The sequence below is a fragment of the Bombus vosnesenskii genome, unplaced genomic scaffold (assembly GCF_011952255.1).
Source record: "Bombus vosnesenskii isolate JDL3184/JDL3185 unplaced genomic scaffold, Bvos_JDL3184-5_v1.1 scf7180000013301, whole genome shotgun sequence".
NCBI lineage: Eukaryota > Metazoa > Arthropoda > Insecta > Hymenoptera > Apidae > Bombus > Bombus vosnesenskii.
In genome coordinates, this window is record NW_022882950.1 from 244,471 (window position 1) to 258,889 (window position 14,419).

The 14,419-nt window shown below is 32.6% G+C and overlaps 3 protein-coding genes across 7 annotated transcripts; all 3 read right to left on the minus strand.

Moving 5' to 3' along the window:
* Window positions 1–212: 212 nt before the first annotated feature.
* Window positions 213–3,798, minus strand: LOC117233970. Of its 3 annotated transcripts, none has more exons than XM_033494717.1 (7): window positions 3,470–3,798; window positions 2,909–3,362; window positions 2,618–2,831; window positions 2,369–2,542; window positions 2,139–2,253; window positions 1,851–2,041; window positions 213–648 (listed from the first exon to the last, which is right to left on the minus strand). In XM_033494717.1, exons 1-7 carry the CDS (start codon window positions 3,516–3,518, stop codon window positions 547–549), a joined length of 1,299 nt encoding a protein of 432 aa, XP_033350608.1. In that variant the 5' UTR covers window positions 3,519–3,798; the 3' UTR covers window positions 213–546. The 3 variants fall into 3 exon arrangements, with proteins under 3 accessions (XP_033350608.1, XP_033350606.1, XP_033350607.1); XM_033494715.1 differs by lacking the exon at window positions 213–648 and adding an exon at window positions 952–1,765; XM_033494716.1 differs by lacking the exon at window positions 213–648 and adding an exon at window positions 952–1,765 and having other exon boundaries at window positions 2,909–3,259; window positions 3,466–3,798.
* Window positions 3,799–4,819: 1,021 nt separating this feature from the next.
* Window positions 4,820–7,862, minus strand: LOC117233971. 3 transcript variants are annotated; one of them, XR_004493458.1, is made up of 7 exons: window positions 7,198–7,858; window positions 6,893–7,106; window positions 6,644–6,817; window positions 6,414–6,528; window positions 6,125–6,309; window positions 4,905–5,077; window positions 4,820–4,836 (listed from the first exon to the last, which is right to left on the minus strand). XR_004493458.1 is itself a non-coding variant. In XM_033494718.1 (7 exons), the coding sequence occupies exons 2-7, from the start codon at window positions 7,569–7,571 to the stop codon at window positions 5,788–5,790; spliced, it is 1,296 nt and encodes a 431-aa protein (XP_033350609.1). In that variant the 5' UTR covers window positions 7,572–7,594; window positions 7,762–7,862; the 3' UTR covers window positions 5,563–5,787. The 3 variants fall into 3 exon arrangements, 2 of the variants coding, with proteins under 2 accessions (XP_033350611.1, XP_033350609.1); XM_033494718.1 differs by lacking the exons at window positions 4,820–4,836; window positions 4,905–5,077 and adding an exon at window positions 5,563–6,021 and having other exon boundaries at window positions 7,198–7,594; window positions 7,762–7,862; XM_033494720.1 differs by lacking the exon at window positions 4,820–4,836 and having other exon boundaries at window positions 4,848–5,077.
* Window positions 7,863–9,943: 2,081 nt separating this feature from the next.
* On the minus strand, window positions 9,944–13,656 carry LOC117233973. Its single transcript, XM_033494723.1, has 7 exons — window positions 13,093–13,656; window positions 11,699–13,034; window positions 11,394–11,607; window positions 11,145–11,318; window positions 10,915–11,029; window positions 10,635–10,819; window positions 9,944–10,540 (listed from the first exon to the last, which is right to left on the minus strand). Exons 2-7 carry the CDS (start codon window positions 12,064–12,066, stop codon window positions 10,307–10,309), a joined length of 1,290 nt encoding a protein of 429 aa, XP_033350614.1. The 5' UTR covers window positions 12,067–13,034; window positions 13,093–13,656; the 3' UTR covers window positions 9,944–10,306.
* Window positions 13,657–14,419: the final 763 nt, after the last annotated feature.

Genomic DNA, 14,419 nt, shown 5'->3' on the forward strand with positions numbered 1-14,419 from the left:
TGTGGAGTTATAGTATGACCCTCATTAAAAGAAATACCCATACAGGTACTTGACAGTAAAACATTCCAACGGTTCCTTCGGACAACGAATACCAGATGTTGAGGCACTTACGCAGCACAAGTCCAGTTAGCCTGAGGAGCCGCTATAAAACCTGGGTTTTTGGTAATTAAGATTTTCCAAACGGACAGACAGTCTTTGTCCCAAATTGACCAATTGACAGCGACGTCAATTTTCCTTACTTTCGGAACGAGGGCTATACCCGACGAATCCGATGATCTCGTGTTCTTAGACACACCCCATCATAGTTTTCCTCTGTGGCATCATTGGGACGAAAATCCATTCTTTCTGGAGATCTCATCGACGAAGGGACTAGCGCCGTACGATCCGTGAGTAGTACACGTTTGAGTTAGAGCAAGTATATCTTTCATCCCGTTCACCGTGGATTCGTCGTCGAACCTAAGACCAACGTCACTAACATCGCAAGCCCACTAACATGCCCAACCACCGCTGTTGATTGTCGAATCGGTAGTGTCCATACTCGTAGTATCAGGCCGTATCTTCGTTATAACACAACGATGGCCAACTCCAAGGGAGGTCTATCAAACGCCCACAACCCTGTTCCTGGCTCTTCTCCGACATATATATCACCTGTATTGATGCATAAATGCTGTCATAAGTATGCCATCCTTTCATGGCATTAGTATTCTTACGTAGTAGACCCCTGTAAGGGTCTCTTATCTGAACATGCATCATTTATTATTTCTATTGCTTGAACGCCCGGTATCATTTAAATCGGACAGTTGCTTACAGAGATCTGTCGTCTGAACAGACACATCAAGTACGTTAGTAAGCTGATTGTGAGATAGGTTAGGATGATAAATTATCAAATCAGCTATAACTTCAATTAAATTAGGTACTGAACGCACAAAAAATGCCTATTATAAAATTATAAAAAGTTCATAATTTTTATTAGTGAAAAGATTACCACAGTCGACAAATTTATCTTTCAGTATGGAATTAACTGCATTGGACTCTTATTTATACTCTTTATTTTCACTTCACATTTATTATAAATTGTACACAAAATACAAGTCTTGCAGAAAGAATGTTGAATATAGAGATTCACCGAAATAAAATGTAATATTCACAAAAGTAAATGTAAAAAGTGTTCAAAAAGTACTGATCTTACATACTATTTGAGAAGATACAATAATATCAAAGAGTGGAATGTCTTCTACAAATGTTAAAATACTTTCAAGAAACAAATCATGTTTTAACTATTTTAACTAAAAATATCTCAATTTTAGCTTCAAACATTATAACTAATATGTTCTCCTTTTGCATAATGAGATGCATGTTTTTTTGTGTTTCTTTTTTTTCCCCCGATCTGATATTCAACATTCACCAATTAATTTGTCTTTAACCAATGGTAATTACACATTATAGACGACACAGATACAAGTTCACGCTCAATAATTTTTGTTTTAATACAGCTATCCGAAGTAACTGATTCTGAGATTCATTCTTCTATTTACTCAGAAAGTTCCTCAAAAGTCGACTCGATACATTTACATATCATATTATTAAGGGTTTCTCCATCATGAAATTTCAAATATACACCGTCTAGGGAAGGTATACCATCATATGTACATAACAGGGGAACTTTAGTTGCTACTATGTGAGCCAGATAATCATCTACTTCTTTTATCAGAGGAATATCTCTAGGGACATCTTTTAGTAAGAGCTTTGTCATAGAAAAGCGGACCTTTTTTAAAAATTGGATTAGTAGATTAAATAGATATAAATACTTCTAAACTATATTATCATACATATATTAAATTATAACCCACCTTCTTCAAATTATCAGGTAAAATCTTAAGTTTCTTCATATCTGTAATAACTTCTTTTCTACCAAGATCAAGATATAAAATTGTAATTCTATCATCTTGTACCCTAGTAACAAATGCACGATAATAATTTTCGTCAGCAGACTGAACTATTACCGCATCCCCAACATTTGGTGGTTTTCTTAAAAATGGAGCTTCAAGAAAAGAAAAAGAAAATGGTATTTTTATTTTATACGAACTTATACAGAGTTAGCTTAATTCTTATTAAATGTTATCAACTATATTACGTACATGTTTCAGCGCATTTCGCAATAGTTTGCATAACATGGTTATAATGTTCCAAACCCACAGTATTTATGGGACGAACGTACATATGTATATGATCTCGATAACCAGTAACGCATACCTGGAAAAATGGTTTTCATAAAGAAATGATACTTTGTCCAAAAGCAATAGTAAAATAAATAAAATAATAGTAAAATAATAATTATTTTCATTTAGATTAAAACCAAAAATCATACCTCAGTTTCATTATTCACTTCAGCACACTGTGTTCCCAATTGTTGAAGCGTTGGAATCCAAGGCTTTACAGTAGCTTTTATCTTAGAATCATCTGTATAAATTAATATTTCATATCCGTCTTGTTCCTTAATACGTGTTCGGCCTAGTACTTCATACTCACATATATCACCATCCTAGGATTTATAATTGAGAAATTAAGAATTAACATACATTATATTTAACAACATATTCGATATTACAGATCTTACTTCCAATTTATGCCTATCATCAGTTATTTCACATAGTGCACTAAATGCATAAGTATCTAAAGCGATTTGTTCGCATGTAGTAATATTTTTAATTGTCTCTACTTTAGCTTCGTCTATATTAGCAATTTTTAAGAATGGTAGCTCAGATACAATATATCCTCTAACCCACTCTTTGTCCGCTTGTTGACCATAGAACATATCTTCTATATTTAGACTAAAAATTAATAATTTTACAAACTATATTAACGTTTAATTTGTTGAAATAATATGTAGCACATTGCTATTATTTACTTATTTATTGTACGTTGAAAATCTTCCGGGACTGCAGCTAATGAGGCCATTACTTTATCAAATTGATGTTCTGCATTATTAGGCAATAATGTAATACCGTATGTGTTATTCTTTAGTACGGCATGAACTTCGAGAGTACCCACTTCTCCAACAGTTAGAGCATTCACTATACTTTTTTCTTTGCACAAAGAGTATAATGCTTTATTGCAAGTGGATATTTCTGAAGTAACCACAGTTTCCTCTTCAACTTTTGCAATAGTTGAGGTATTTGGACTTTGATCATTATTTGTCTCAATTACTTCTGATGTTGATATATCATTCTCATTTTGAACTTCAACATCAGCTACTTTGCTGGAATCAATCGATGTCATTTTTACACTTATTATATCCTCGTATTTGAAATTTGTATATTTCTCACGAGCTTTCTGAGATAACCGAATTTTAACACAAAATCCTGGAATATACTTGTATTACTCAATTTTAGATTAAATTATTCCGAACCTATTTTGAAAATTTGCGAAAGAATCGAAAAAAAACATCAAAATATTATCACCTACTTACGAATCTGAAAAACATGCATGACCAGTATATGAAAATTGTGAACCAGCATAGTTCTGTGGCTCACTCTAGCGTAAATACCTTGTACTACAGTAAGGTAAAGGCTACCGCGACTAATTAACTATACAGCAGCGCGGCCGTGGCAATGAACAAAGTTTATTTAAGAAATTTATCGATTCAATGTCAAAATTATTAATCAAGAATAAATGTGATCACTCTCAAGTTTCGTATTTACTTTCAATACATAAAACATACAATTCGAAGATATAAATCGCACGTTTCTTAATACCATAAACTTCAATTAAATTAATGTTTACTGGCATTAGTAATAACTATTCGTGTTATTGGATAATGAATAGATCATAAACAATCATGTAAAATCCTAGCAGACGTATTCTCGTGTTTGATGATTTGATGTCCGACTTGACGTGTTTTCAATCTACATCCAACACAAACGATATGACCATGAACAAACCAAGGACTTGGTGGCAGTGAGATTTCCTGAAAAACTGAGCATTCTAGAACTCGGGTCTAGATGAATTTAATAATTAATTTTCTAAAATATCGCAAAGCGTCTGCAAGTTTACAGGCCACTTCTGGCAATGGTCCTTTCACTGCTACGCAAATTCTTTTACTCCTTCGTTAATGTATATCCAGATAAATTATTTTAAATCACATCCTTCATAATGGTGGATTAAAGCCGTCATTTGTATTATTTTTAGTCCTATTAAATCCTTTCCATCGATAATAATTAAACAATCACCAACTGTAACATTTAACATATAAAATAAAACAGATTATTCCGTTGTTTTTCTTATTCTTACCTAAGTCCAGCATGATCGTCAAATACCCGGTTTCGATACAGCTTAGCCACGGATAACGATCCTACTTTGATTTTGTTAAATGAAATCCGCAAGATTTACCAATTGCTTTCGTTTTTTTTTTTTTTCTTTTTTTTAATATTTTCTAATATTATACATATTTCCTCCGTAAAGGCTGCATCGATTGACGCACTGTTTTCCGTCATACAAATCTTACCACCTGCAGCTTCAGTTAAACGTTCCGAAATTGATGCAACAGACATAGTTCTCCCGGGACTTTCTATTAATTACATTCATCTAAATTTTTAAGCTATGAATATGCAAATGTGTGATCTTTACCAGGGCCATACAATAATGAAACTGATGGAGTCCGTTCTCTAAACAGGTTAAAACACTTGCCTGTGCACCTTCACCTAATTTCGTGTCCTTAACATTTATTCTTCGAGGGAATTGCAGTTTTGAACTTTTCCTTTTACTTCAACATTGATATGATTATAAATTTGAAAAAAAAACGTCTTTTTACAGTATGTTATAAATGTATTTCTTATACTGAAACATTTACGTTTTAATAACGAAAGCCTTATTAATAATAATTATTATGTTGCTATATATATCACCTGTATTGATGCATAAACGCTGTCATAAGTATGCCATCCTTTCATGGCATTAGTATTCTTACGTAGTAGACCCCCGTAAGGGTGTCTTATCTGAACATGCATCATTTATTATTTCTGTTGCTTGAATGCCCCGTATCATTTAAATCGGACAGTTGCTTGCAGCGATTTGTCATCTGAACAGATACATCAAGTAGGTTATTAAGCTGATTGCGAGCTAGATTAGTATGATAAATCATCAAATCAGCTATAACTTCAATCAAATTAGGTACTAAACACACCAAAAGGTGCCTATTATAAAATTATAAACTTTTTATAATTTTTATTAGTGAAAAGATTACAGCCGCAGTCGACAAATTTATCTTTCAGTATAGAATTAACTGCACTGGACGTACTCTTTGCTTTCGCTTCATATTTATTATAAATTGTACAGAAAATACAAGTCTCGCAGGAAGTATGTTGAATATAGAGATTCACCGAAATAAAATATAGTACTGACAAAAGAAAATATAAAAAAAGTGTTCAAAAAGTACTGATCTTACATACTATTTGAGAAGATACAATAATATCAAAGAGTGGAATGTCTTCTACAAATGTTAAAATACTTTCAAGAAACAAGTCATGTTTTAACTATTTTAACTAAAAATATCTCAATTTTAACTTCAAACATTATAACTAATATGTTCTCCTTTTGCATAATGAGATGCATGTTTTTTTTTGTTTCTTTTTTTGCCCCCAATTTGATATTAAACATTCACCAACTAATTTGGCTTTAACCAATGGTAATTACACATTATGGACGACACACAGATACAAGTTCACGCTCAATAATTTTTGTTTTAATACAGCTATCTGGAGCAACTAATTCTGAGGTTAATTTTTCTATTTACTCAGAAGTTATCTCACAATTCGTCTCGATACATTTACATATCATATTATTAAGGCTTTCTCCGTCATGAAATTTCAGATATACACCTTCTGTGGAAGGTATACCATCATATGTACATATCAGAGGAACTTTATTTTCCACTAGGCTGTCCAGAATTTCAATTATTGGTATTAACGGAGGGATATCTTTAGGAATACCTTGTAGAAGGATTTTTGATATACAATACCCAAGCTATTTTAAAAATTAGATTAACAGATTAAATAGATTATATAGATTAAATAGATATAAATACTTTTAAAATGTGTTATCAAACATATATTAAATTATAACCAACCTTCTTCAAATAATCGGGAAAAATCCTAAGTTTCTTCCTATCTACATATTCTCTACGACCAAGGTCTTGGTACATAACATGCGCCCTATCTTCCTGTACCTTAGTAATAAATGCGCGATAATAATTGCCATCAGCAGACAGTGCTAATACTGATTGCCCAATATTTGGTTCTTTCAAAAATGGAGCTTTAGGAAAGAAAGAAAAATGGTATTTTTATTTTATACGAGCTTATACAATACTTTGTATTTATGTTTAATTCTTATAAGATGTTATCAACCATATTACGTACATGATTCAGCGCATTTTGCAACAGTTTCCATAATAAAGTTATAGCGTGCCAAACCTAGAGTATCTAAGGGACGAACGTACATATGTATATGATTTCGATAACCAGTAACGCATACCTGAAGAAATAGTTTTAATAAAGAAATGATACTTTGACCAAAAGCAATAGTAAAATAAATAAAATAATAGTAAAATAATAATTATTTTTATTTAGATTAAAACCAAAAATCATACTGTAGTTCCATAATTCACATGACCACATGGTACTCCCAATTGTTCCGGCGTTGGAATCCAAGGCTCTACAGTAGCTTTTACCTCAAAATGTCCTTTAAGAATTAATATTTCAAATTTGTCTGGTTTCTCCTTATCTGTTCGGCCTGTAACTTTAAACCGATAATCTTGACCTTCCTACAAGTTATAGTTGAGAAAATAAGAAGTAACATACAATACACTTAACAGCATATTAGATACTGTATATCTTACCTTAAATTTATGTGTAGCATCAGTTAATTCACATACTCCACTAAATGCATACATATCTGAAAGGGGTTTTTCGCATGTAGCAAGGTTACTAACTAGCACTAATTTAGTTTCGTCGACCATAGCTAGTTTTAAGAATGGTAGCACACATATAACATATCCCCTAACCCAATCTCCGTCCAATCTTTGACCAAATACAAAATCTCCTATACTTGGTCTAAAAATTAATAATTTTTGCAAAGTGTGTTAACGTTTAATTTGTTTAATTAACTTGTTTAAGTAATGTATAAGATATTGCTATTATTTACCTGCGATTTTTCCATTGAGTAGCTTCAGGGATCACCATATTTAATTGACCCAATAATTCCTCATAATCAGAGGCTGCACTCGCAGGCCATATTGCAATACCATATACACCCTTCCTTATTTCTTCCAGAAATTCGAGGGTACCCAATTCGCCAACTTTTAGAATATTAACTATACTCTTTTCTCTGCAGAAAGAATATTTCGCTGGATCGTAAGCGAATAAATCTGAAGAAACAACAGTTTCCCCATCAACTTTTGCAATAGTTGAGGTATTTGGATTTTGATCATTATTTGTCGTAATTACTTGGGATGTTGACGTATTCGTCCCGTTTTGAACTTCCACATTAGTTACTTTGTTGGATTCAATCGAAGTCATTTTTACACATACTATATCCGCGCCTGTGAAATTTGTATAATTCTCACGAGCTTTCTGAGATAACCGAATTTTAACACAAAATCTTGGAATATACTTGTATTACTCAATTTTAGATTAAATTATTCCAAACCCATTCTGAAAATTAGCAAAAGGATCCAAAAAGAACATAAAACAGTTTTCGGTTACTTACGAATCCGAAAATGGATAACATAGGTTGGAACATCATCACTATATTCACATTTTGAAACAGTATAGACCTGTGGTTCACTCTAGCGTAAATACCTTGTACTACAATAAGGTAAAAGCTATTACGGCTAATTTAACTATGCAGCAGCCTGGCCGAGGAAATGAACAAACTTTATTTAACAAGTTTATTGATTAAACGTAGGAATTATTAGTCAATAATAACTGTGATCACTCTCAAATTTCGTATTCGATTTTGATTCATAAGACACACATTTCGAAGATATAAATCGCACGTTTCTTAATACCATAAACTTCAATTAAATTAATGTTTACTGGCATTAGTTAATAACTATTCGTGTTATTGGATAATGAATAGATCATAAACAATCATGTAAAATCCTAGCAGACGTATTCTCGTGTTTGATGATTTGATGTCCGACTTGACGTGTTTTCAATCTACATCCAACACAAACGATATGACCATGAACAAACCAAGGACTTGGTGGCAGTGAGATTTCCTGAAAAACTGAGCATTCTAGAACTCGGGTCTAGATGAATTTAATAATTAATTTTCTAAAATATCGCAAAGCGTCTGCAAGTTTACAGGCCACTTCTGGCAATGGTCCTTTCACTGCTACGCAAATTCTTTTACTCCTTCGTTAATGTATCTCCAGATAAATTATTTTAAATCACATCCTTCATAATGGTGGATTAAAGCCGTCATTTGTATTATTTTTAGTCCTATTAAATCCTTTCCATCGATAATAATTAAACAATCACCAACTGTAACATTTAACATATAAAATAAAACAGATTATTCCGTTGTTTTTCTTATTCTTACCTAAGTCCAGCATGATCGTCAAATACCCGGTTTCGATACAGCTTAGCCACGGATAACGATCCTACTTTGATTTTGTTAAATGAAATCCGCAAGATTTACCAATTGCTTTCGTTTTTTTTTTCTTTTTTTTAATATTTTCTAATATTATACATATTTCCCCCGTAAAGGCTGCATCGATTGACGCACTGTTTTCCGTCATACAAATCTTACCACCTGCAGCTTCAGTTAAACGTTCCGAAATTGATGCAACAGACATAGTTCTCCCGGGACTTTCTATTAATTACATTCATCTAAATTTTTAAGCTATGAATATGCAAATGTATGATCTTTACCAGGGCCATACAATAATGAAACTGATGGAGTCCGTTCTCTAAACAGGTTAAAACACTTGCCTGTGCACCTTCACCTAATTTCGTGTCCTTAACATTTATTCTTCGAGGGAATTGCAGTTTTGAACTTTTCCTTTTACTTCAACATTGATATGATTATAAATTTGAAAAAAACGTCTTTTTACAGAATGTTATAAATGTATTTCTTATACTGAAACATTTACGTTTTAATAACGAAAGCCTTGTTAATAATAATTAATTATTATACAGAGTGGTTGGTAACTGGCGGTACAAGCGGAAAGGGGGTGATCCTACGCGAAAAAAGAAGTCGAAAACATAGAATGAAAGTTTTTTTTTTTAATTTTTCCATCGAGCAACGATCTACAGTGAGATCCGTTATAACGAGACGTGACATAGTGCACGCGTACCCAGCGAAAATTCAAAGTCGATTTCCTCGAAAACAAAGCCCCAAACGAAAAATTTTTATTCTATATTTTCGACTTATTTTTTCGCGTAGAATCACCCCCTTTCCGCTTGTATCGCCAGTTCCCAACCACCCTGTATATATCACCTGTATTGATGCATAAACGCTATCGTAAGTATTATACTTTAGTTACTATATTAGACGAGCTTGTAAATGGTGAGGTGTTACAGTTGCTTACAGCGATCTGTCATCTGAACAGACACATCAAGTAGCTTAGTAAGCTGATTGTGAGATACGTTAGGGTGATAAATCATCCAATCAGCTGTAACTTCAATTAAATCAGGTACTGAACACACAAAAAATGCCTATTATAAAGTTATGAAAAGTTCATAATTTTTATTACTGAAAAGATTTCCGCAGTCGACAAATTTATCTTTCAGTATAGAATTAACTGCATTGGACGTACTCTTTGCTTTCGCTTCATATTTATTATAAATTGTACACAAAATACATGTCTCGCAAGAAGTATGTTGAATATAGAGATTCACCGAAATAAAATATAGTACTGACAAAAGGAAATATAAAAAAGGTGTTCAAAAGTACTGATCTTATATACTATTTGAGAAGATACAATAATATCAAAGAGTGGAATGTCTTCTACAAATGTTAAAATACTTTCAAGAAACAAATCATGTTTTAACTATTTTAACTAAAAATATCTCAATTTTAGCTTCAAACATTATAACTAATATGTTCTCCTTTTGCATAATGAGATGCATGTTTTTTTTTGTTTCTTTTTTTCCCCCGATCTGATATTAAACATTCACCAATTAATTTGGCTTTAACCAATGGTAATTACACATTATAGACGACACACAGACACAAGTTCACGCTCAATAATTTTTGTTTTAATAAAGCCATCTGGAGCAACTAATTCTGAGATTAATTTTTCTATTTACTCAGAAGGTTCCACACGATACGGCTCTATACATTTACATATCATATTATTAACGCTTTCTCCATCAGGATATTTCAGGTATACACCTTCTGTGGAAGGTATACCATCATATGTACATATCAGAGGGACTTTATTTTCCACTAGGTTCTCCAGAATTTTAATTATTGATTGTATCGGGGGGATATTTTTAGGAACATCTTGTAGAAAGATTTTTGATATACAATGTCCAAGCTGTTGTAAAAAATGGATTAACATATTAAATAGATTAAATAGATATAAATACTTTTAAAATATATTATCAAACATATATTAAATTATAACCCACCTTCCTCAAATATTCCGGATAGATCTTAATTTTCTTCCTATCTATATATTCTCTACAACCAAGATCATCGAACAGAAGTTCCACTCTTTCTTCCTGTACAGTAATAATGCATCCACGATAATAATTGCCATCACCACGCAGTGCTAATGCCAGTTGCCCAATATGTGGATCTTCCAAAAATTCAGCTTTAAAAAAGAAAGAAAAATGTTATTTTTGTTTTATACGAGTTTATACAAAGTTAGTTTAATTCTTATCAAATGTTATCAACCATATTACGTACATGTTTCAGCGCATTTTGCAACAGTTTCCATAATAAAGTTATAGCGTGCCAAACCTAGAGTATCTAAGGGACGAACGTACATAATTATATGACTTCGATAAGCAGTAACGCATACCTGAAGAAATAGTTTTATTAAAGAAATGATACTTTGACCAAAAGCAATAGTAAAATAAATAAAATAATAGTAAAATAATAACTATCATTATTTAAATTAAAACCAAAAATCATACAGTAGTTCCATAATCCAGATCAGTACACGGTACACCCAATTGTTCCGGCGCTGGAATCCAAGGCTTTATAGTAGCTATTAACTCAGAATCTCCTTTAAGAATTAATATTTCAAATTCGTCTGGTTTCTCATCATCTGTTCGGCCTATTACTCTAAATTGATAATCCTCATATTCCTACAGGTTGTAGTTGAGAAATTAAGAATTAACATACATTATATTTAACAGCATATTAGATTCCGTACATCTTACCTCCAACTTATATGTAGTATCAGTTAATTCACATACTCCAGTATATGCATACATATCTGAAAGGGGTGGTTCGCACGTAGCAAGGTAACCAACTCGCACTAATTTAGTTTCGTCGATCATAGCCAGTTTTAAGGATGGTAGCACACATATAACATATCCCCTAACCCAAGTGTTGTCCACCCTTTGACCAAATACAAAATCTCCTATATTTGGTCTAAAAATTAATAATTTTTGCAAAGTGTATTAACGTTTAATTTGTTTAATTAACTTGTTTAAATAATGTATAGGATATTACTATTATTTACCTATGATTTGACCATTGAGTACATTCCGGGATCGCTGCTTCTATTTCATCCACTAAACTCTCATAATCAGCATCTGTACCGTCAGGCCATATTGCAATACCATATACACCCTCCTTTATTTCTGTCATAAAGCGGAACGCACCCGTTCTTCCAACATTTAGAGTATTAACGATACTTTTTTCTTTGCAGAAAGAATATTTTGCTGGATCGTAGGCGAATAAATCTGAAGAAACCACATCTTTCTCAATAACACTTGCAGCAGTTGAGGTATCTGAATCTTCATCACAAGGCGTCGGAAGTACTATGTATGTTATTAAATTCTCCGGGTCATAAACTTGAAGTATTTCGCCCGAATCACCTGATTCCATTTTTACACGTATTATATCCGCGCCTGTGAAATTTGTATATTTCTCAGGAGCTTTTTGAGATAACCGAATTTTAACACAAAATCTTGGAATATATTTGTATTACTCAATTTTAGATTAAATTATTCCAAACCCATTCTGAAAATTAGCAAAAGGATCCAAAAAGAACATAAAACAGTTTTCGGTTACTTACGAATCCGAAAATGGATAACATAGGTTGGAACATAATCACTATATTCACATTTTGAAACAGTATAGACCTGTGGCTCACTCTAGCGTAAATACCTTGTACTACAATAAGGTAAAAGCTATTACGGCTAATTTAACTATGCAGCAGCCTGGCCGAGGAAATGAACAAACTTTATTTAACAAGTTTATTGATTAAACGTAGGAATTATTAGTCAATAATAACTGTGATCACTCTCAAATTTCGTATTCGATTTTGATTCATAAGACACACATTTCGAAGATATAAATCGCACGTTTCTTAATACCATAAACTTCAATTAAATTAATGTTTACTGGCATTAGTAATAACTATTCGTGTTATTGGATAATGAATAGATCATAAACAATCATGTAAAATCCTAGCAGACGTATTCTCGTGTTTGATGATTTGATGTCCGACTTGACGTGTTTTCAATCTACATCCAACACAAACGATATGACCATGAACAAACCAAGGACTTGGTGGCAGTGAGATTTCCTGAAAAACTGAGCATTCTAGAACTCGGGTCTAGATGAATTTAATAATTAATTTTCTAAAATATCGCAAAGCGTCTGCAAGTTTACAGGCCACTTCTGGCAATGGTCCTTTCACTGCTACGCAAATTCTTTTACTCCTTCGTTAATGTATCTCCAGATAAATTATTTTAAATCACATCCTTCATAATGGTGGATTAAAGCCGTCATTTGTATTATTTTTAGTCCTATTAAATCCTTTCCATCGATAATAATTAAACAATCACCAACTGTAACATTTAACATATAAAATAAAACAGATTATTCCGTTGTTTTTCTTATTCTTACCTAAGTCCAGCATGATCGTCAAATACCCGGTTTCGATACAGCTTAGCCACGGATAACGATCCTACTTTGATTTTGTTAAATGAAATCCGCAAGATTTACCAATTGCTTTCGTTTTTTTTTTTCTTTTTTTTAATATTTTCTAATATTATACATATTTCCCCCGTAAAGGCTGCATCGATTGACGCACTGTTTTCCGTCATACAAATCTTACCACCTGCAGCTTCAGTTAAACGTTCCGAAATTGATGCAACAGACATAGTTCTCCCGGGACTTTCTATTAATTACATTCATCTAAATTTTTAAGCTATGAATATGCAAATGTATGATCTTTACCAGGGCCATACAATAATGAAACTGATGGAGTCCGTTCTCTAAACAGGTTAAAACACTTGCCTGTGCACCTTCACCTAATTTCGTGTCCTTAACATTTATTCTTCGAGGGAATTGCAGTTTTGAACTTTTCCTTTTACTTCAACATTGATATGATTATAAATTTGAAAAAAACGTCTTTTTACAGAATGTTATAAATGTATTTCTTATACTGAAACATTTACGTTTTAATAACGAAAGCCTTGTTAATAATAATTAATTATTATACAGAGTGGTTGGTAACTGGCGGTACAAGCGGAAAGGGGGTGATCCTACGCGAAAAAAGAAGTCGAAAACATAGAATGAAAGTTTTTTTTTTTAATTTTTCCATCGAGCAACGATCTACAGTGAGATCCGTTATAACGAGACGTGACATAGTGCACGCGTACCCAGCGAAAATTCAAAGTCGATTTCCTCGAACGAAAAATTTTTATTCTATATTTTCGACTTCTTTTTTCGCGTAGAATCACCCCCTTTCCGCTTGTATCGCCAGTTCCCAACCACCCTGTATATATCACCTGTATTGATGCATAAACGCTATCGTAAGTATTATACTTTAGTTACTATATTAGACGAGCTAGTAAATGGTGAGGTGTTACAGTTGCTTACAGCGATCTGTCATCTGAACAGACACATCAAGTAGCTTAGTAAGCTGATTGTGAGATACGTTAGGGTGATAAATCATCCAATCAGCTGTAACTTCAATTAAATCAGGTACTGAACACACAAAAAATGCCTATTATAAAGTTATGAAAAGTTCATAATTTTTATTACTGAAAAGATTTCCGCAGTCGACAAATTTATCTTTCAGTATAGAATTAACTGCATTGGACGTACTCTTTGCTTTCGCTTCATATTTATTATAAATTGTACACAAAATACATGTCTCGCAGGAAGTATGTTGAATATAGAGATTCACCGAAATAAAATATAGTACTGACAAAAGGAAATATAAAAA